Source organism: Channa argus, chromosome 12 (assembly GCF_033026475.1).
Source record: "Channa argus isolate prfri chromosome 12, Channa argus male v1.0, whole genome shotgun sequence".
NCBI classification, from domain to species: Eukaryota; Metazoa; Chordata; class Actinopteri; order Anabantiformes; family Channidae; genus Channa; species Channa argus.
The window spans coordinates 25,989,084-26,011,324 of NC_090208.1; the positions used below are offsets into that span (position 1 = coordinate 25,989,084).

Consider the following 22,241-nt stretch of genomic DNA (forward strand, 5'->3'; position numbering starts at 1 on the left):
ATATAACATCAGTCTTTTCCTAAATTAATGGTATTTTCAACAATTATCTCTACTTATGTTAGTGTTGATGTCTGGCAATCTGCAACCTGGATTAATTTTTCTTTTCTTCTATTTTTTTTAAATTATTAAAACACAACACTTTACCAGGTTTTTTTTTCATTATGCATCTTGGAGAAATTTGCTCAGAACTGGGTCCTATAGTAAGAAATTATTTGGTGGGTTGTTTAGCCAATTTCATTAATTAACCATGATGTTCACACAGCCATGTGTAGACTGGAAGTAATTTGTTATTTTTAGAACAATATATCAGTTGACAACAGGAAAACAAAATAAAATAAGTCTCTTTTAATAAGCCTTTTTTTTTTTTTTACCTCCATTGCTACCTGCTAAAAGCTGGAAACAATTATTTTATGCTGATTGACTTTGAGTAAACTGGCCAAAGGACATTGGGGGATATTGTTGTATTGATTATGCAAACTGATTATAGATTACAGATTATAACAGTAACAAATATAACAAATCTGTCATATGGATTTTTCTGCCTACTCTTGTGTCTATGTAAAATGTTATGAGCGTGGCCACAGGATTCAGAGTTTCCCCCTGGGGACGGGTCAGCAGAGGTGATAAGACTGGTGATTATCATGCTAAATTTAGTTTGGTGTCAGACATGCATCATTTTTGCTCGGCTCAGATTGTGACTGATTGATCTCAGTTTGTTTTGCTGTTTTTCCACTACACGCTCATTGTGATCGGTCGAATCTGACGGATCCTGGTGCATCTCATTTGGTATTACTTTAGTTACTAGATCATGATCTAAACCCTTCTCTGTTTGTTAAAGGGTAAAATATCCAAACAAATTTTTCTACACTAAAAACCAAATGTTTTCACCAACATAGATTCGAGTCGTAATCAAATTATTTTTTTCCCCAAACAAGCAATTTCACGGATCTTTCTGTCTTCTTACACTATGACGCTTTTTCCCATCTGTGTTGACTTGATTCACATGTTATGCTGCAGTTTATGTAAGCAGAACTACATCTTATACATCTCTCACCTGCTCCGTGTCCTCCAGGGCTGAGGAAAGGAAGGACAGTGATGGCACAGTGGCTTTTCCAAGGCAGAGCCAAGAGGGAGGCTGGGACCTTGACACAGGTCAGACAATGATTTTTTTCTTTTTTCTGAGCTTTGTTTCACTGACAGCAAACCCACCACATCAAAAGCAGCTAAATATGATGTTTAAGTCTTGGCTGCTGTACTGTACTGTATCTGGCAAATAACAACTGTTAAAGTCTAAGGTCTGTTTGGGCTTCTAAGACCTTGCAGTGTTGTGTTGGACTAAACTGTGAATGTGAATGGTGGCCCATAAAAATCCAATATGTTTATTGCTATACTAAAATGTGTCTTGTTATGGGCATATATAATGAAATTAATTTCCAATTACATCATCTTTTAGAGCTTCTATTGCTTTTCGGTAGCTTAAATATGAAATTATCACAGATGGCATTTGTCACAGTCTGGTTTTATGGCTGGATGAAGGATGTCTGTTTTTGTAGTTGTGTATCTGTATCCTAAGGGGACATTTCACTGCAATTATTTTCAGCCCATAGACCAACCTCATCGTGTACATCCTCCTCACTGGCCTACATACAGTTGCACACACACACACACACATACTGTACATATGCACATGCACATACAGGTGGTAGGTGGTGTTACTAATTCACTGGCAATTAACAGCATGTGAATTGTAATATTTTATTTTTATTTACCTTAGCACAGCAGATTGCACACAAGATTAACAGGACATTTATAATAGAAAGCTTAGTTTGTAAAACTGTCTTTAAAAAGTTCAAGGTTAGGTGAAGTGTTAAAATAGCAAGATGTAGCTGCTCCAGCCAGTTTCGGGCAGTCCTGAGGGGTATGAGACCACAGCACTAATGGCAAAGCAAAACAGGCGTTGCACAGGTGGGTGTCTGACTCAAAATTCAGATGTGCAGGCCACTTCTTGTGACAACATTTGGAATAATTAGTTTAAAAAATATTAACCTTTTCAAATTTAAAGAACATGCATGTGGGACACACACAAGCACGGAGGGAACATGCAAACCTCACGCAGAAAGGTCACAGCCAGTAAATGTGAACTGGGGACCTTCTAGCTGTGAGGCAGCAGCACTAAACCTCCCACTACCATCTTCTTACTGCACAAAATATACAACCCCTAATTATGTGAAATTGTTTAGAATGGATGAACATTTAGTCACTCACTTGTTAGCAGCTGGTTCCTTCTAAATCGGGTGAATGAATTTGCTTGTTTTTACCAGTGACACAGATGGTGAAAATGACATGTAAAGTGACTAGTGGTTATACTTGATAGAGGATGTGATAAAGGCTTCAAGAAAACTGGTTTAAATTGCCAGGCTTCTAAAGTGTCAGATGCGTTAGGAGTAAATGTACAGATGCGAAACAGTTTGGGCACCTTTTTCAAGGGCTAAGCAACTGACACCTTTTTTCAGTGATTTCTTTTAACATGAAGTTGGCTGGTGTTGTCTAGTTAACATTTAATGGAAAATATTAGCTCTTTTTGAATTTGATGGAAGCCACTGTCTCAAAGTTGGAAGACGGTGATGTTTACTATTGTGTATCAGTGTTTTCTATTGGTGAAAGGTCTGGACTGCAGACAGGCCAGTTCAGCACCTGAACTCTTCTCCTGCGAAGCCGTGCTGTTGTGGTTTAGCTATGTGTTTCTGAAATATGCAAGGTCTTCCCTGAAAGAGACATTGTCTGGATGTTGCTCTAAAACCTCTATTTACTTTTCAGCATTGATGGTTCTTTCCATATGTGTAAGCTGCCCACACCATAGGTACTAATGCCCCCCCATACCCTTAGCTCAGACCATTTTAAATGAGCTTTGGCCCAGAGAACACTGCAGTGTATCTGAATTGTGTACACATGTCACTTCTTCTTTGCATGATTCGGCTTTAACTTACATTTTTTTATTGCACAGTGAACTGTGTTCACAGACAGTGATTTCTGGAAGTGTTTCTGAGCAAATGCATTGATATCCAGTAGAGAATCATGCCTATGTTTAATGTTGTTCTGCCTGAGGCCCAGAAGATCATGTGCATCCAGTTTTGAGCTTTTGGCCTTGTCCCTCGTGCACAGAGATTCCCCCGGATTTTCTGAATTTTCAGATTATATTATATACTGTAGATGCTGGGATATTTTAAGTCTTCACAATTTTATGTTGAAGAACATTTTTCTGAAATTGTTCCACAGTTTTGTGGGGCAGTTTGTCACAGATTGGTGAACCTGTGCCCATCTTTACATTTGAGAGGCTCAGCCTCTCTGAAATGCTCCTTTTATACCCAGTCATGCTACTGACCTGTATCCAAATAACTTATTAGTTGCCAAATGCTCCTCCTTTTGGTTTTTGATTTGCAGCAATTACTTTTCCAGCATTGTATTGCCCCAGTTTCAACTATTTTAAGATGTGTTGCTGCTATCAAATTCAAAATGAGGGAATGTCTTCTATAAAATGGTAAAATATCTCAGTTTCAACATCTGAAATATTGTTTATGTTCTATTGTAAATAACATATGGGTTGATGAGATTTGAAAATCATTGAATTCTGTTTTTATTTATGTTTTTACATCTTCCCACCTTTTTTGGAATTGGGGTTGTAGATGCATTGTTTTTACCATGAAGCATATACACAAAAAACAATGGGAGGTGGGATATCGGCCATGTCTATATATGGGATATCGGCCCCAACGCAGGGCTTGACAATAAGATCTGGCATGAATTTAATATAAAGTTTTTGCTGTCACAAATTCCTTTTCGCACCACTAATTTAAAAGAATTCCTAAACATAGGTTCTATTATTATAAGCTTGAGAGTGGACAGGAATAAGAACCCAGCTAAGGTGAGACGTCAGTTTACTGTAATGTAACGCGCTATTTAAACGTGCCGAGTAAAAAGCCAATTAAAGTCACATTACTTTTCAAACAATCATAAATGGGGACGAAAACCTGCAACATCCGCTCTGTCCGCTGTCTCCATCCACTGTTGGTACGTGTGTAACCTTAGTAAGGCTGTCACCAGCTTTTCTTATGAGAAATGCTGAAACAAGAGCTGTCTGTCCGTTTTCTGTTTAGCCTCATTTGTCACGTACCTTAAGAACTGAGAAAGTTCTGGTGGACTCTGTAGCATCCCCCACACTAAACCAGAGCGGCAGCTGTAGCTTACTTGGTAGAGCAATTGTCCACGAGCCGCAGGGTCAGTCGTTCAACTCCTGGTTCTTGGTTCCTGGTTCAAAGCTGTTCCCAGTGGTTCAGTTGAGCAACTTGCATGGGAGCTGCCTTCATCAGTGTGTGAGTATGTGACAGGATGAGAGGCATCATTGTAAAGTGCCAATTTACCACTTTTTACATTTTTCACACTGTTCAAAATCCAAACAAATCAAATGAATCAATAGGATTTCACTCAGCGCATTTGTAGTAAGATCCTTTCCCTTCAATCATTTGAGCTCCATAACGTGTGAAATCTTTTCTATTCATAATGCCTAGAGTATATGAAGTCTGAGTTTCAAAAATGTCTTTCCTAAATGTTAACTGTTGTTTAAAGACAACAAGAATTCAGTATAGTTTAAAATTGGTGTGAAGACAAAGAAAGGTTGCTCTCACATGGGATTTAGGCATTAGGCTACCAACTGTGGGCCACAGCATCCTTGAGGAGCAGAATGCTGTCACAGACTGCTCAATTCTTCAGTATGTACATATTTCTGTTGGCCTGCGTGAGTTGCCTTTTTGATTAACATGAAATCTTTTGTGATAGAAGTAACTTCACTTTTCAGCAATGGCAAATGCTTAGAGACAACTGATGAGGCATAATATACTGTATAGATGAGAGAAGGGCTCTTTTGCAATAAGCCAGCAGATTTTGGCCTTTTTGTTGCACTGTGACTACACATGTGAAACACATAATTGGGAAGGCTCATAAAGGGTACAAACATTAATATGAGTTGAAACACAAACCGGGAAGCACCATGTAATTGATCCTGATCACCAGCGGCATCTGGCTGCCTCTTGTGCATCTTAATGTTTATGATAATGGGAGAGCAGAGCCCTGCTGAGAAACTATGCAGAATGATTCAGACCCATACATTCATCTGCATACCAGAGGCACTGCTCTAACCAGCATTCTAAGGAGTGGATATTGATGCTTGACTGGCAGGTGCCAACATTAGAGGAAATGAAGAGGGTCAGCACAGGAGAAATCAATGGGATTAGAAGGCAATGAGAAAGCAAGGTTGAAGATTAAAGGTGGGTGGTGAGACATTTCTAAGACTCGCCCTTTACATGATGAGAAGGTTTTGACAATGTTTTGTCATTGCTTTAGGCAAATTCCTGCCCTTTGTGTTTGTGTAGGTCTACATGACATAACATTTGTCATTTGCCCAAGTGTACAAGGGCACTGAGTTTGGCGACAAGTAAGCTGGACGTTAGTTTCATGCATTATAGGTACATACTGTTTCCATTATCCTTGACCCTGCCCTTGTGCAGCAGTTTTGCATGCTTCATTATTTCACTTCTTCATGTTTTCCACTTAAATACAGCAAACAAAGGAGCTGTTCCTGCTGTCACAGGCTACCATCCTGTTTTGTATTTCATTTTCGTGTATGCAAACAAGCACCTCTTTAGCTCGCATCAGTCAGAGAGAGAGAGTGAAAACCACTACCTGACCCTTCTCTCCTCTGAAAAGTTTCATCACTTGGCTTAGAAGAGTCTGAATTTAAAACTTTCTGCCTTTGTGTAACTTGTAGTTCACACAACATTGATGTGAGGGAAGGTACAGCAGTTTGGAGTTTTATTCTCATAGATTGCATAGTTCCTAGAACAGCTAGGGGTGAAGAGGTTCTCTATTAAACCTAAATGTTTGTATAACATGTGTGACCCTGACCATGTCTAAAGGCAAACGTGTTGGTGCTTGAATAGCAACAGTTACTTGCTGCATCACAATGTCTCCCTGAATGAAGTGATGAATTTTATTGTACAAATAACAGTGCTGTCAAAAGCAAGTGCTTTGGATAATGGCGCTATAAAAGCGGCCATTATTGAGTTTTTTTAGTCACTCGTGAGATGCAAAGAGATCTTTGTTCACCTACCAATATCGTGATATATCATAGACAATACAATAAAATACAGTACAGCTCTAATCTGCAGTACTACATGTGTGTTCAGGTGCGTTTGCGAAGATATCCAGCCCTGTAAGTGTTGTCCTCCAAAGATACTTGAACCCTGTGCTTCCAGTTGAGTGTGGACTTTCTAATTGAATGTCTAGAAAATCATCAAAAAGTTGTGACAGGGTTATGTCGACATTCGTTATGGTTCATCCTTCTTTTAAACCTTCACCTTTTTTCTTTGTTCCCATGCAACAGAAGCTGCTCAGTGTGAGCGTTTATATTCATTTGCTATAGCTTTGTACCCAGCATTATGTCCTTCAGTTATTGTTAAGGGGAGTTCAAAGATTTACTGTGGCCTATGTCTTCATCTCCCTTATTTTTTATTTATTTTTTTATCTCAGGCCTTTCAGAGCTCTGCAGTGTCTTCACATCTACTCTACATCTCTACTTTCTGTCTGCCTAGTGATTAGATTATCTCTCACCTCAAGAGTAAGCTGGAGATGGCAATGACATTCACCCTGGCAAGATTATGGAGTGCACACATGGATCCGTGCCTGGTGCATACACTGAGGAGGGGAGTTATCTACAGCACCCTTCATGCATAGGAGCTTTTGCATTCACATCACACAGTAGCATAGATGATACTCACTAGCATTCAGCTCATATGGTTTTAGGAATCTGCCTCTCGATATCTGACAAATGAAAATGTAAAAACAAATGGTTTTCTTTTGAATCAATTTAAACTAAAGGCCTCCATTAGACAACTGGGTTAGTATTGATTATCTCACAGTTGAAATGTGTCGCCAATCAATTAGCATTATATTTATTGTCTACCCTGGCCTGTATTCCTCACATTTATAAGACACATTGACAAACTCAATGTGCTCAAAACGCCAGAAAGATTCTGAACTGCTATGCCATGTCAATGGTTTTCAGTTTGATTGCTTACTAAACCAGAACTGAAGATAGATTTTACATAACTCCCACAGAAAAATGTTTATCAGGAAGTTTTGCCTCTCTTCGTGAAGCATCTGTAGTATCGAAGGAAGTTTCCAAGCACTTTGAGCTGTAAAATGAAGCTGGATACATTCAGAGCAAAAGCGCACTTGGAAAAAGACCTAAGGCTCAATGTTAAAGTAGATGGCAAAGTTTCAGCAGCATGCGTGCACGTGCATTTATACATGTTTACTATTTGTTTCAGCAAACATTTATCTGACACTTAACACTCTTTCACAGTATTTATGCAGGAAGGTCAGCTGGCCTAAATGCAACATTTACAACAACTTCATCTTGCTACAGGCAAAAGAAATGCATTTTGAATATTTAAAATTTTTGCCCACAATTGACCACAGTGTGTCCTGCAGTTAAGCCAAAATGGATTTTTTTCCTTATGGATAATGACATTTTCCTATTATCAATCACATTACATTTTTTGATATAAGGTATGTGATATATTTCTATAACCCTGGAAAACCTGTATAGGAAGTTTACAGGGCATCGTCTAAACAGATACCTGAAGTACTTTTATTGTCTCTTCTGAGGTTAAAACTGAAGCTAAAAATGGGAAACTATGACTATGAAGCATGTAGTACTGAATTGTAGAGTTAAACTTTAAACATTATTTTTGTATTTTATAGGGCTGACAAAAAAGAAGCTTCATATATCAAGTGTCATATTGAGCATGACCTGTACATTCACTTTACACTGGAGCTTTCTAACATTACAAATAACTAAGAATCCTGCCTTGGAACACAGCCTTTTTTGTGTAGTAACATATTCATGCAAAAGTAAATTCATTAGGTTATTAAAACACATTCAGTATTTAGTTTTGTAGCAGCCTTGAAAGAACATAATTTCCCATGAGGTGGCTTTTCCTTCATGATGCAATGTGTTGTGTTGCTTATGCTAATGACTTGTTGGTTGGCCTGCGTTGTTATTTGTCTTATATGTGACACTTGTGAGTTGGCACGTTGATGGGGCATGGTGTCACTGCCTTCACCAGAAATATCACTAGCATTTTTTAACAATATCATCTATTTTGTTAAGATTTTGAAATCAAGATTTTCTTTGAGTATTCAAATTTGAGTGGTTAAAATATATTTCCTGTGGTGTGACAAACATACTTATTATTGCTACCACTGTTAAGTTTTGACTGTAAATATACCAGTGACAGCAGCAACAATAATTGGGAAAAGTGATGTGAATAGCTGCCAGCAACACCTGTCACTATGGTAATTGGTTAAAACTATGGTCAGATGTGGTTTTGTGTATAATTGCTAAATGCTAATGATGTAATAATGTATTATATTTTGTCAGCCTCAGTATCTGAATGTATAGTTTAGTTTATTTTCATTTAGAGATGCAGAGGAATGCTCGCACTGTGCTTGCTGTTTTTTTCCCCCCTCTGAATATGACCTGTCTCTGCTGTGAAGTATCTAATACATCAGGAATGTCATAAATATTAACAGTCATTGTATCCACATTGGCCAACTCACTGTCAATTTACTGTTTACTGATTGAAATATCTCAGCAAAATAACACACCTTTTCTCCACAAATGTGTTATGTTCTGTCTATTGTTATTTAAAGTAGTTCGCATGGAAAAATATTGAACACATTAGTTTGCTGTTTGTCCCACTGAGTTGCCTTCCAACATTTCCTTTTCTTTCCTTAAACGGAGTTAAACACGGTGTGAAGCAGTGTCGCAGAGGTGAGCTGAAGGGGAGAGACAGAGGAAGCAAATGTCTCTGAGGTGCTGCTGTGATTCTGGACTGTTATCCCACAGTTCATGGCTTTGAGACCCACCTGGACTGACAGTTGATGCTGCCTCAGGCACTGAGCCAGGATGTATGTGAGGAAACACAGATAAGAGAAAGTGGGTGTGTGGACTTTTTCTTGCAGAATGACACAAATAGACAAATTTGAGACATACAGTGGACTAAAATAGTACCTTTTTTTAAAACTGCATTTCTTCTCCAGCCTTTTTAAGATATTAAAATAGTCATGTGTTTTTAAGTTTAAAGATGTCATTTGTTCTATTTTTGTCTGATTCCATCGGAAGGTCTTTGTAAGTTTCACAGAAAAATTGAAGAAAAACTAGAAAAATAATTTCGTTTAAAAAAGTTAGATTTTTACCAATATGAAACAAAATCAGAGTAACATTAATACGTAGACGGAACCAAATGACACATTTGTTTGGTATGAATGTTCATCATTATGTCCTTGCCTGTTACGGATTTCGAGGAGCTGTGCTAAAGTCTGCTCATTGTAGCTTTTTTGTACAGCTGGTATTTATACGCTCCCCTGCTCCCCTGCTCTTCTGCTTTGTGTGTATTGAGCAAAGTCAGCAATAAGCTGCTATCTCTATTCCTGCCAAGACCACCTTCCCACTGCTGTGTGCCATTGTTTGGCTTCATGATCAGAACCATTTGTTTGACTAGATAGTTAGTGCAGATATCTTTGTATGTTTTCAAAATGGGCCAAGACTCTGAATTATCCTTTAAAATGTATTCTTGTCTTGGTGGACTCATTAAACAAAGCCCTACCAATGTCATTCGCAACATGAAAGCCTAAATTAAAGCCACAGGAATAGAATTTGGGAAGAGATCCTTCTTTTAGGAGAGAAAAATACAACTCAACCTGACATATTGAAACATCCACTGGTTTATAGGTTATTGCTTAACATTAACCTGGTAAGGATCATTGTTTTAATCCATCCACTCTTTTTATGAGCAGAGTGAGAGTTGTCTGCATTCTCAACTAAAAGTTTAACACTTGCTGGCTTCTGCTAGGGTTTGGCGGATAAAGATCAATTGTCACTGATCCTATTTGTGATCTTCATGGACAGGATCTCAGCAGAGGAGATTGCCCTTTTTGAGGAACTCGGAATCAATTCTCTGCTCTTTGCAGATGATGTGGTTCTGTTGACTTCATCAAACCGTGACCTTCATCATGCAATGCCGGGGTTTTCAGTTTAAAAACTGTGAAGCTGAGAGTTGGCACCTCCAAATCTCTGGCCATTGCTATCTACCACAAAACCATGGATTACTCCTTCTGGGATGTCTGGAGTGCCTTGCCTAATCTTTTGCCACTTATGACCCGACCATGGGATTGATACCATCTATACGTATAAACTGCTCAACACCAACACTATGAAAACAGAAACATTCATTAAACCCATCTGTTTCTAATGTTTCTTGTCCGTTTTTGTCTCTCTCCTTTTAATACAGTACATCAAGCAATTTGTGAATATAACACTGTAAAACAAATGTAAATGAAGCAGCTGACTACTTCCTTTTTTCATTGCATTAACAAAGTTCTTTAGAGCAAACATGGCGAGCTTTGACAGTGAACTCTAATGAATAAACGCTTTTGTTTGAGGTGCCTTTTTTGATTTTGTAATTTATTTTTTTATTTAATTTTTTTGGTGGAATTTTGACGTCACATCGTATGAAGAAATGCTCACTTGAGCCAGTGATACCAGAGATACCAGACCACCTGGCCGAGCTCACCCACTGGAGGTTGGGGTTTCAGCAGCAGATGTTTTTTAAGTGCTAGAAAGATTGTGGTCACTACTATAGTGGAGCATCTTCCTTGAATATCTGATGACATCAGCTTACTTGTCACTGTCGGAGGTTTGCCTTTCCAGAGGCCATTTTGAGAACAGCTTGCAGCACCAAAGGAAATTTACTTTACATCTTGAACCTTTCTCAACCACTTACACCCCTTCATGGAATGTTTTAGATGCAGCTGTCGCAATTCACAAACAGTAATGGTAACATTTAAAGACATGAAACATTTTTATGTCCACATAAAATGAGTGACTGTAACCCTTTGCATAGCAGCCTTTATAGTTGCTAAATTCTACCCTGATAATCTGAGTTAAATGCAAAATATCTCTACAAGATTTGGTATTTCAGGTACAAATAGGCTACCCCATCACGTTTTTAGAATTTTAGTCAACTTCGTGACAAATTACCGGTTCTTGTGACATCCCTAGTGTGTAGGAAAGAGAGTGAAGATAGGTCAGGACCAAAGCAGAGGTGTGAAAGTCAAAAAGATGCTTTTATCACTTTCTACTGCCCCTTTCTCCCCCTCTCCACATCCAGGGTTAGTAGTGGGAGAGTAGTAGGGTGGGTGTGTGTGTGTGTGTGTGTTGTTTTATCCCCCACCCCGATCCAGATATTTTGCTGTCCAAAAACCGAACAAAATCCAAAGTGCCTTTTCTGCATGCCATTCTAATATGTCAGTCTTTTAATTTGAAATGTTGCAGCACAATAAAGTAAGCTGTGTGGGGGTGGAGGAACACTGGAAAATTTTCAGAGGGAGGAATTACATTTCTAGACACAAAAAGGAAAAAAAAACTCTGCAGCACTTCAAAGCACCAGATTGTGTTATACAATTCTAAATTCATTTACTGCTCATGTCAGAGAAAGTGGACTGTTGTTTGATTTCGAAGAACCTTGGAATACCACGGAAGAGGAGGAATTTTAAAAGGCAGGCAGCATCTTATTACTGCACTATTTGATAGAAAAGATTTGTGCTTTTGGCTGAATAACAGCACATAATTGATTACTTTGTATGTATTCATGCTGTATGAAAATATCCGATATTGCTTGAGGAAATGTCAAGATTATATTACAGTTTTATTATAAATATGTGTGCAGCCACAGCTCTGCAATAAAAGGTAAATTAGAGTTCTGGGGTTATGGCTTTATTAAAAAAAGTTTTTTACTTTGAATATCAAACTTAAAATCAATGCAGGTTTCATGTTTTAAGTTACATTCTAAGTGATAGTAATGACCTGGGGGAGTAACTGTATATTCGGATTCATGTTTGGAGCTGTGGAACACACATGCAACTGGTTTGGTGTTAATTACAAAACCTTCAACTTTGCAGCAGGCCAGTCTTTAAGTGTTGTTGTTTAAGCCTAAGTGCTGCCTTAATAGAACCTAATAATAATTTTAATATCTGCTCTTGAAACTCATAGCAGGCCACCAAGAGGAATTTAGCTTTAGTTTCATTACACTTGACACTATAAAGCCCAATAGTTAAAAGACCAGGGTGATTCTACTAGATAGACCAGAGTTTTGACAGAACAAATTGTCAGCCATTAAAAAGGTCTATTTAGAGAAACGGTATAATGTGCCACCAACCGAAAAAAAACTGACTGACTGATCAAAGGGGAAAAACACCACAGTGCTGTATTCACCGCTTGACTGACGGCTGATCAAAATACAAAATCAGCATAGCATCAAGCTCTTGGCAACAAAGATAGCAACTAAAGATTTCACAGATGAACACTTCCACTATTTAGTATTGCTTTGTTTACTTCTCTTCAGCTTGTTTGGAGTGTGATTGTCATTGAGATTGCAGTAGTCTTGAAAACACATTCTGTGTCTTGTGCCATATGAAATTTGTAGACTTTCTGCACTAAATTAATTGAAATGAAACTGACCTCAGTGTTTCCATTCCCCAGCTGTTGGAGACACAGCTGTGCTGAGACCCCTGTTTTCCTGCCTGATTGACAATGAGATGTTATGTAGTTCTGGGACTGCTCATCCCCAGTGTGCATCTTGTTCCTTCCCCATATGACTATTGAGCAATAAATTGGCAAACCATCTCCAGTAACCCTCCATCTGGACTAAAACACATAACACTGCTGCCCAGATGCACAAGTGACTGTGATGATAAAATTCAGTTTTCATTTCAAGTCAAGTCTGAGGGTCTGCTAGCTGCCCTAATGCCCTTGCAAGCTACAGTTTTTATTACAACCCACAATTCCTAAACTGAAAGTCTGACGATTGCCCAGGTGTGTTGTTCAGAGAAAAGTTTCAGAGTCTTCCTCTAAAGCACTTTTTTAAAAAATTCTCTACACAACTGCTTCCATTACTTTTCACTTGAGTGAAACATCATGATAACTCTGTGTAAGTCTGCAGCATTGCCCTCGTTTGTACAATTTCCACCATTTCCACACCTTTTATGCCTCTACCTGTTATTTTTAGATGGCGACATAACTTACAGTCTAGTTTATTTGGAGCATATGGGATTTAATTTTGACTTTCTCTATTATGGGAAATGTTTTCCTTAATGATGGCATTTTATAAAAGTAATTATTTAGAGGCTATCATTATCTGTTAAATGTCCTACTGGATTTAATGATGTAATCAGAATCACTAAATATGAGACATTATTATGATTTATAGTTGATATTGAATATTGCCATGATCATATCTATCAATAAACCTTAACTTACACCAATGGTCTAAGGTAGGAGCTATCTATCTGCCCAGTGCTCAGTAAATGTCACAGCAGCAGATACATTTCAGAGATTACATTTTTACAACATCTTCACTGCCATCTAAACGTGAAACATTTGTCACCACTTGTGTATGAGATCAAGACAAAATGAACTCCTTTCAGGCAGTTGCAGCTGCCTGAGCGTTATCCAAAAATCCTCCTCTGTTAAGACACTGAGATCACACCATCTTAATCCCTTGTGCTCGTTCCTTTGGCTGCAATTTGAGTTTTTTTCCTCATAAAAGAAGCTAAATTGTAAAATTGGGTGTGCAGGAGTCCACAGGGGTGGCTCATACAGATAGATGAATAGCTTTGTTCAGCTTGAAGCTCAGTATAGAATTTTCTCGATCACATTTAATATTTCTAGTTTTTGTTGTTTAGGAGTCAGCTTCCGAATAAAATTGGCAAACCTACAATGATACATTATAACATTTATAACATACAATTCTATTTCAAAAAAGTTGAGACGATATGTAAAATGAAAACAAAATGCAGTGATTTGCAGATCACATGTCGAAACTGACATTTTACCATTTCATGGAAAATATTAGCTCATTTTGTGTTTGATGGAAGCAACACAAATCAAATTGCCCTTGTTCAAAAGTTGGAACAAGGGCAACAAAAGGTTGGAGAAGTAATTGCTGAAAATCAAAACAAATGGAAGAATATTTGACAACTAATTAGATTAATTGGCAACAGGTCAGTAGCATGAATGCGTATAAAAGGAGAATTTCAGAGAGGCAGAGCCTCTTGAATATTAAGATGGGCAGAGGTTCACCAATCTGTGACAAACTAAAAGAAAATTGTCTAAAAATTGTGTAACAATTTCAAAAAAATGTTTCTCAACGTAAAATTGTGAAGACTTAAAAGATCCCACCATCTACAGTATATAATTTCATCAAAACATTCAGAGAATCGGGAGGAATCTGTGCACGAGGGACAATTCAATTCAACTTTATTTATATAGCACCAATTCACAACAAAGTCATCTCAAAGCACTTTACAGAATAAAGTCAAGATTATAAAGCTGTATAGAGGGAACCCAACAATTCCCCCTGGAGCAAACCATAGGCAACAGTGGAGAGGAAAAACTCCCTTTAAAGGAAGAAACCTCCAGCAAAACCAGGCTCAGGGTGGACGGTCATCTGCCTCAACCGGTTGGGGTGAGTGGAAAGTGAAGAGAGAAAAGAACAGAGCAACAAAAAGCAACAACAAAACATTGGGCAGATTGGTAGGACCAGTAGCTGCACGCTGGAAAACACACAGCTTCAAAGCCGTGGACACTTGCAGAATAGGACAGAGAAAGGGAGACAGAGAAGGAGAAAGACCACAACGGGAGAAAACACACAGAGTTAAGGTCAAACAGTGGTGACAATTGTGGGGTGAGAGGAGAAATGGACAAGAGGAGGAAATGAGCTCAGCTTTATTAAAGAGGAAGGTTTTAAGCCTAGACTTAAAAGTAGAAAGGGTGTCTGCTTCCCGAATCTGAACTGGGAGCTGGTTCCCTAGGAGAGGAGCTTGATAGCTAAAGGCTCTACCTCCCATACTACCTTTGGAAATTCTGGGAACCACAAGTAGGTCTGCATTCTGAGATCGAAGGGGTCTACTGGGATGATATGGTGCTATGAGGTCTTCTATATATGATGGAGCCTGACCATTCAGAGCTTTATATGTAAGAAGCAGGGTTTTAAATTCTATTTTAGATTTAATGGGAAGCCAATGGTGAGAAGCTAGTGAAGGTGAAATATGATCTCTCTTGCTAGTTCCAGTCAGCACTCTTGCTGCAGCATTTTGGATAAATTGCAGGCTCTTTAGGGAGTTACTGGGGCATCCTGAAAGTAGGGAATTACAGTAGTCCAACCTAGAGGTAACAAATGCATGGACCAGTTTTTCGGCATCACTTTGAGACAGGATGCTCCTAATGTTGGCAATGTTCCGTAGGTGGAAGAAGGCTGTTCTAGAGATTTGTTTCATATGTGAGGTAAAGGACAAATCCTGGTTAAAAAATAACTCCAAGGTTCCTTGCAGTAGTACTGGAGGCCAGACTTATGCCATCTAGAGTACCAATATGGTTGGACTTCATATTTCTGAAATTGTTAAGCAGTCTCAGAGGGATTGGGGTCTTATTGATGACTCTAGCACTGCTGTACATGATCCAACTGTAATATTTGGGGGGAGGATCTAGTGAATTCGTTCTCTAATAGCTACAATTTTATTCATAAAAAAAGTCATGAAGTCATTGCTGCTCAGAGTTAAGGGAAAACTAGGCTCAACAGAACTATGGCTCTTAGTCAGCCTGGCTACAGTGCTGAACAGAAACCAGGGGTTGTTCTTGTTTTCTTCTATTAATGATGAATAATATGTTGTTCTGGCACCACAGAGCTTTTTTGTACATTTTTAAACTATTTTTCCAGGCTAAATGAGATGCTTCTAAATTTCTGGAACGCCACTTTTTTTCTAACTTTCATGTTGCCTGTTTTAAGTTGCATGTTTGTGAACTATACCATGGAAATCGCCTCTTCTGGTTTACTGCCTTCTTTTTCAGAGGGGCAACACTATCGAGTATTGTACGTAGTGAGGCTGCAGAATTGTCAACAAGATAATCTACTTGTGCAGGAGTAACATTAAAGTGGCTTTTCCATTGTATTGACATATGGTGAAGCAAATGATGAAAGAATAATTTCTTTAAATTTGTTTAGAGCTTTTTCACTTAAGCATCTGCTATAGTGGAATTTTTCCCTAACTGCTGTATAGTCTGTTATTGTAAATTCAAATGTAATTAGAAAATGGTCAGACAGAAGAGAATTGTGAGGAAATATTGTTAAATTATCCGCTTCAATTCCATATATAAGGACAAGCTCTAACGTGTGACTAAAACAGTGAGTGGGTTCATTTACATTTTGGGAAAAACCAATCGAATCTAATAATGAATTAAATGCAGTGCTCAGGCACTGTTGTTAAAAGAAGAGGGGGGGCTACACAATGGTACGGCTTTTTTGAGATGTGTCGCTGCCATCAAATTCAAAATGAGCTAATATTTTTCATGAAATGGTAAAATGTCTGTTTCAACATCTGATATGTTGTTTATGTTCTATTGTGAGTAAAATATGGGTTGATGAGATTTGCAAATCATTGCATTATTTATTTATTTATTTATTTATTTATTTTTTAACTAAGGTTGAAATATTTTTATATTAAAACCCAGCCGGGGATGTTTATGCTGTGGCTCTACGATAACCAATGTTGGGTATATGTGTGTTTATTTCCTATTGCTGTTGCCTTTATAGACTGTAATCCATCCATCCGCTATCTGTAACCACCTATTCTGTTCGAGTTCTTTGGGTGTAGGAGCCTATCCCACCTGTCATTGGACGAGAGACGGGGTACAACCTAAACAGGTCTGCTAACTTCAAAATAATAATATTCTTTTGTACCAATATGTATTCATTGGAAACTTAATAGTCTATTTTTCTGGGAGTTATGGTGTATTGCATTCTGTCATTTCTCATTACAGCATTAAAAATCACAAGTTGTGGGCCACTTCTTCCTTCAAATATCTTGACAGTTTTTCCACCTGCTTTAAAGCAGCTGAAAATGTTGTTGATTTACATAAGGGTTACTTGGTAAAGCTGTAAAACAGGGATACTGACACAATCAGTCTCTTTGCTTCCTGAAAGATGCACCTAATACATGTAATGCAAAAGATGGTAACATAGAATTTTATATTTTAATCTAAAAAAATAAAAAAAACCAGACTTGGATCAAACATTATCAAAGCACTTATAATTTATAATAATATAGATGGTAAATGTTCTGCACTTATATAGATCTTTTCTACCTATTGGCACTCAAAGTGCTTAACACTGCTTCTAATTCACCCATTCACACTCACAATCACACACACACACTCACACACCGATGGGGGAGCTGCTCACCGGGAGCAACTAAGTTGGGGTTCAGCGTCTTGCTCAAGGACACTTTGACATGTGACCGGAGGAGCCGGGGATTGAACCAAAAAGTGAGATTGGTGGACAACCGCTCTACCTTCGGGGCGACTGGTTTTGTGAAACTTCATATAGATAATGGACATGTGTCAAAATAAAGTCAATTTTAGCTGGTCCTGCAGTAATGATGTTCTTACGATGTCTGGCTTGCATCAAGGTGGGTTCGGATTTCTCTACAATGTGTAGAAGAATCAGAATCTCTTTATTTCAACCCAAGACAGATCTTGATAGGGACTCAGTGTTCTTGTAGATTTACGCTCAACATTTTCAGTTTTAACATGTTAAAAATGTTGTTTTTGTACTGTTTACAATCAAAATATGTTACAAAATTGCAAGTTATTGCATTCTCCTCTTTATATGATACACAGCATCGCAACTTTTACGTTGTTTCGAATACTCAAAAACGTATTTATTTAATTTGGTTTTCCAAGCTTTTCCAGGCAAAAGTAAAAGCATGATCGCTAATGATTTTTTTCATAAGCCCCTTACCCTCTTATTTGTAGTTACACAGTAGTTACATCATAAGTATTTGCACGTTTCATGTAATGATTTAATAAGTACCCCTTAACTACAAAATACTAAAACTGTAGGTATTTTTCTTATTGTCATCTTGTTACCCTGTAATTTTCCAAAGTTTGCTTATTGTTACCAAGTAAGAACAAATATTACTAACAACGGTATAACTCCACAGTACCTACATAAGTACACAGAGAGTTTGCTGTACTTCCCCTGTAAGTCGCGGGCTGTAATCTGTGTTACCAACATTTGTTTCCTTTGTCAAGAATCTCTCAAGCTAAACCTTCAGGGCAACATTAGTAAATTTCCTTAAAGTACTAATGACAATGAAAAGTTAGGTACTTCACACTGAACTTAGTTTTTATTTTTCTCAATTGTCTCTTCTCATCTCCTCATTAAAAATTCCAACTATAGAATGTTTTGCAATGAGTAGCAAGCTTCAAAAACCAGTCGTGGCTATTTATGTTTGCTGGTACTTATGTTACTGTCATCCACATCAGAAACCAGCTCACAGCATAAAAGGATTTGCAATTTATTAAATATTAGGGTGTTTTGGGTGGAGAAAGGTGGGAAGAGAGACATAAACATGTATCACTACGGTAAAAGGGAGCATGGATAGATCCGTTGGAGTCTTATTTTGATCGCAGCAGGGTTGGCTGTCTGAACAGCATGGAGGGAGAGTCTACAGCTGTGTTGTTCCAATAGGAGGCTCCTTTGATCAGGCTGTCTTTAAAATACAGACATCTTTGACAATGAGCAGGGAAATGTCAGTCTGCTGAGGTTTAAGGATATTTCAGGGAGCTCCAAAAGGGACATGACTTGTTTTTAAAAGATTAGATAGTGCACAGTGGCGCTTTTTGTCTTTAGGTGGATGGCGGCATGCACTCAGCTGTGACATAAGGATGGCACACACACACACACACACCCACACACACACACACACCCAGGAAGGGACAGTGACCCCCAGCATATCAGAACATAAGATATCACCATGTTGACCCTTTGAAATCAGGTGCTTTTCTGGGGAATAAGCACCTTCCTACACACTTTTATGACTAAAGTGCAGTCTTCTCAAGAACAAACAGCCCATTAAAACCCTCTCAGGTTTGCAGGAAACCTGAGGGAAAAGAAGGATCTAGCATACTGTAGGTCCCAAGCTGGCCTGAAACCCAGGAGGCTGCAGTCTATCAGGGTGCTACAAAACACACCCGTTCTTTTTCTAATCTTTGTCTGTACTGTTCTTTAGAGGAACTTTCTTGGCTATATCACAAGACATGGATCTCTGCTTGATTAGAACGTTTTGCAGACTCCTTTTTATTGTAATTTGATAATACCCAAAATGGCTGTGCAGATTGTGGTGGTGGGTATCAGTGCAGCGAGTAGCTTAGATTACATGTTGTATATGTAATGTTCATTGTGCTGCCCGGGTTGTGTTTTTAAATGTAAAATAAAGGGGAAGCTTATATGTTGTATGTCCGCATACTTTTAGCTCCTAACCCAAATGCTAGTCTTGAAAAATGTGCAAAACTCTCTAGTCATGTGATTTTGTCAACAAAAGCGATTTCCTGCCTTTGCTCCAAATTAAAAGCACTTCATCAGAGGATGATATTAGTCCTACAAAGAAAATGTTGACTTGAGACCACAAGTGCAGGATTCATTGGCTTTTTTTGGTGTTTCATGAGAGCCAATAACAACAAATCAGGCTTCAGAAAATGTGAACTGGATCTATATTCGCTATAATAAATGGATGGAATAAATGTTATGCAATCGACAATAATAGTGAGTCCACTCAGATCCAAATGAAAATCAAGACCCAACTGGTTTATGGTGTCCTGTCTCACTCCTAAAATGGAAATGAAGTTTTTAGTTGTGTTAATTCTAGCAGTTAATGGTATTTCTCTTTATGAATATTGGCCTAATCATTCTATTTTTTATTTTATTTTTAAAGGTAATTTGTTGGCATCTTTATGCCTTTATTTGAAAGGGTCATGTGGGGAGCAGATAGGAAACATGAAGACACAGGAAGGGTATGATATGCAGCAAGGGTTGTGGGTAAGACCTGAACTGGGGACGCTGCAGTTTTGTGGCATGCACCTCAACCATTTGACTATCAGGATACTTCCACTGTGAAATTTAAACAAAGTTTTATATGGCATAGAAAGAAGACATGTTTGGACAGGTGATAAAACAGTACTCAGGCTTGACAGGTGGAAGATTGGAGCAGTGCTAATGGAGACTCTTTCAGGTACACAGCAGACAGAGTTCTCATAACCTCAAAGTATTAAAGTTAAACAGAAGGGAAAATTTCCTACATCCCTTTTTCAAGTAGTCACCCAATTGCACAGAGTTCAGAGTCCGTCACACTAGGATCCGTCCTGCTTCCAAATTCTGCTCTCTAGTCAATTTCCTGAAAATTGAGAAACATTTGGAACGCACATGAAACCAGCAGAAACTGAATTTGTCGATGGCCTGCACCGGCTCTGGCCTGATAATCCTGTCATGTTGCATTTACGCTTAATTTGATCGACTGGCTCTGGGTTTTTTTCCCCCCTCATTCCTTAGTGAGAACTGGAAGCAGTGATCCAAAATCATGAGCACTTAATAGATATAAAAAGGATTTTGACTGTTTTCAAATGCCATGTTAGCACTTTTGGACAGAAACGGAGCACTGATTTGCTCCTTCTTACCCAGAATGTGGCAGGCAGTCCAGTGCTACATCTTAATTCAAGCTATGTTCTTGGACTGTATTGTTTGAAAATGAAATGGAGAACCCTCAAAGGCATTTTCGTCTGATAGAAAATTGATTGCCCTTGGTATTGTGAGGCTTATATTTGACTGTCGAGTACAGAATTAAAGGACAAAACGAACAAAATGTAAGGAAGAATGATGTGAATGCTGGCCCTTATTAGAGCAAACTGAGCTAGAGGTAATTACAATCTGTCTCTGTTTCAAGAGAATGGATTAGATATAGATTGATACTGTAATATTATTTTCATTGCAACAGATTTTGCCTACTGCATGTGTATGTATGTACGTGTGTCAGGTTGTTTTTGTCTGTTGGAAAATCGTTGTGTTTTTGAATTGTGATGTGGGGAGCAAGTGTTTGCATATGATGCTTAAGTAGGCTGATGAGTAAATGGCTTCATGGTGAAGCTTGGTGAAAGGGAGGTGTGCAGACAGAATCTATCATAACGATGAAATGAGATGAGAAGACATGGAAGCAGCACATCTGAGTCTGTGGAAAACAAATAGCACTGTGTTTAGTTTTGGGACGTTACTCTGTCAAAGAAAGTTGGATGGGGGTCGACACTTTCCTGCATTCATAATGGGTTGGAAGTGGGGCACGGTTGTACCAGTTGTACCACAGACCCTTTATGGATTACCACTAAAGTTGGGGTTAAAGAATGTATCCAGTGTTATTCCTGTTGATTCATAACTAAAATCCCTTTGTTGCAGGAATAACATTTCATACTTTTTTATGACACTTATATACAGTTGCCCAACTTGAGCCTCTTTCAGACATCAACTGTAGAGCAGTCGCAGGGAATGGACGTTATCAACACGCCCACCTACCCATGCTGAATCGTCCAGAGTATTACCTCTTCTGTTCGCAAACGAGCTCGTGTTGAGATACTCCAGACTTCGCACTAGGGAGCTGGCTGAGTGAAGTCCGGGTAATGTCAGGGCCAACAGACATGGGTGTTAGTATTCACACATACACCCACCCCAGAGAAATTGTCTGAATATCAATGCGTGTCTTTAGTTATTTTGAAAAAAAAACCCAGTGTAAACCAGTGTATTATTGTTAATGCTAGATTTTTTGTTTTATATGTTAATAAACTGTATTATTGTTAAAATCCCAGTTTACCCAGCTACTTAAAAGCTTAACGTCAAGCCCTGAACTGATATAGTGTAAATTGTGGGATCTTGTAAACTATGTGTTAAACAGAGTGGTGTTAGTTGTATGTACGAATGTGTCTAAAGGTTTGTTGACCCCGCCTGTCATATCCAAAGCAAGGGAACTAAGATGACGAATGATTAAAAGAGCCTGGTGGGATTTCTGTTTGCCACAAATTTTCTTTAGTTTTTACCTCCAGCTAACACCGTGGCATCATGACATGATATAGCTACTAAAATGGTTAAACATGTTTATCTAACACTTCTGCAGAGTTTCAGACATTGCACTATGAGTGATGAATCGTGACTCACAAGTTTTGCAACTTTAAAATTGCAAAAGCTGTG

At 38.3% G+C, this 22,241-nt stretch overlaps 1 protein-coding gene across 1 annotated transcript in view; it reads left to right on the forward strand.

The window, feature by feature from the left end:
• The window catches only part of adam19a (ADAM metallopeptidase domain 19a), a 179,517-nt gene that overhangs the window by 28,292 nt on the left and 128,984 nt on the right, over positions 1 to 22,241 (forward strand). Inside the window, exon 2 of the mRNA XM_067523712.1 lies at positions 1,073 to 1,152. Within this exon, the coding sequence (XP_067379813.1) occupies positions 1,073 to 1,152 (80 nt within the window). The remainder of the gene's footprint in view (positions 1 to 1,072; positions 1,153 to 22,241) is intronic.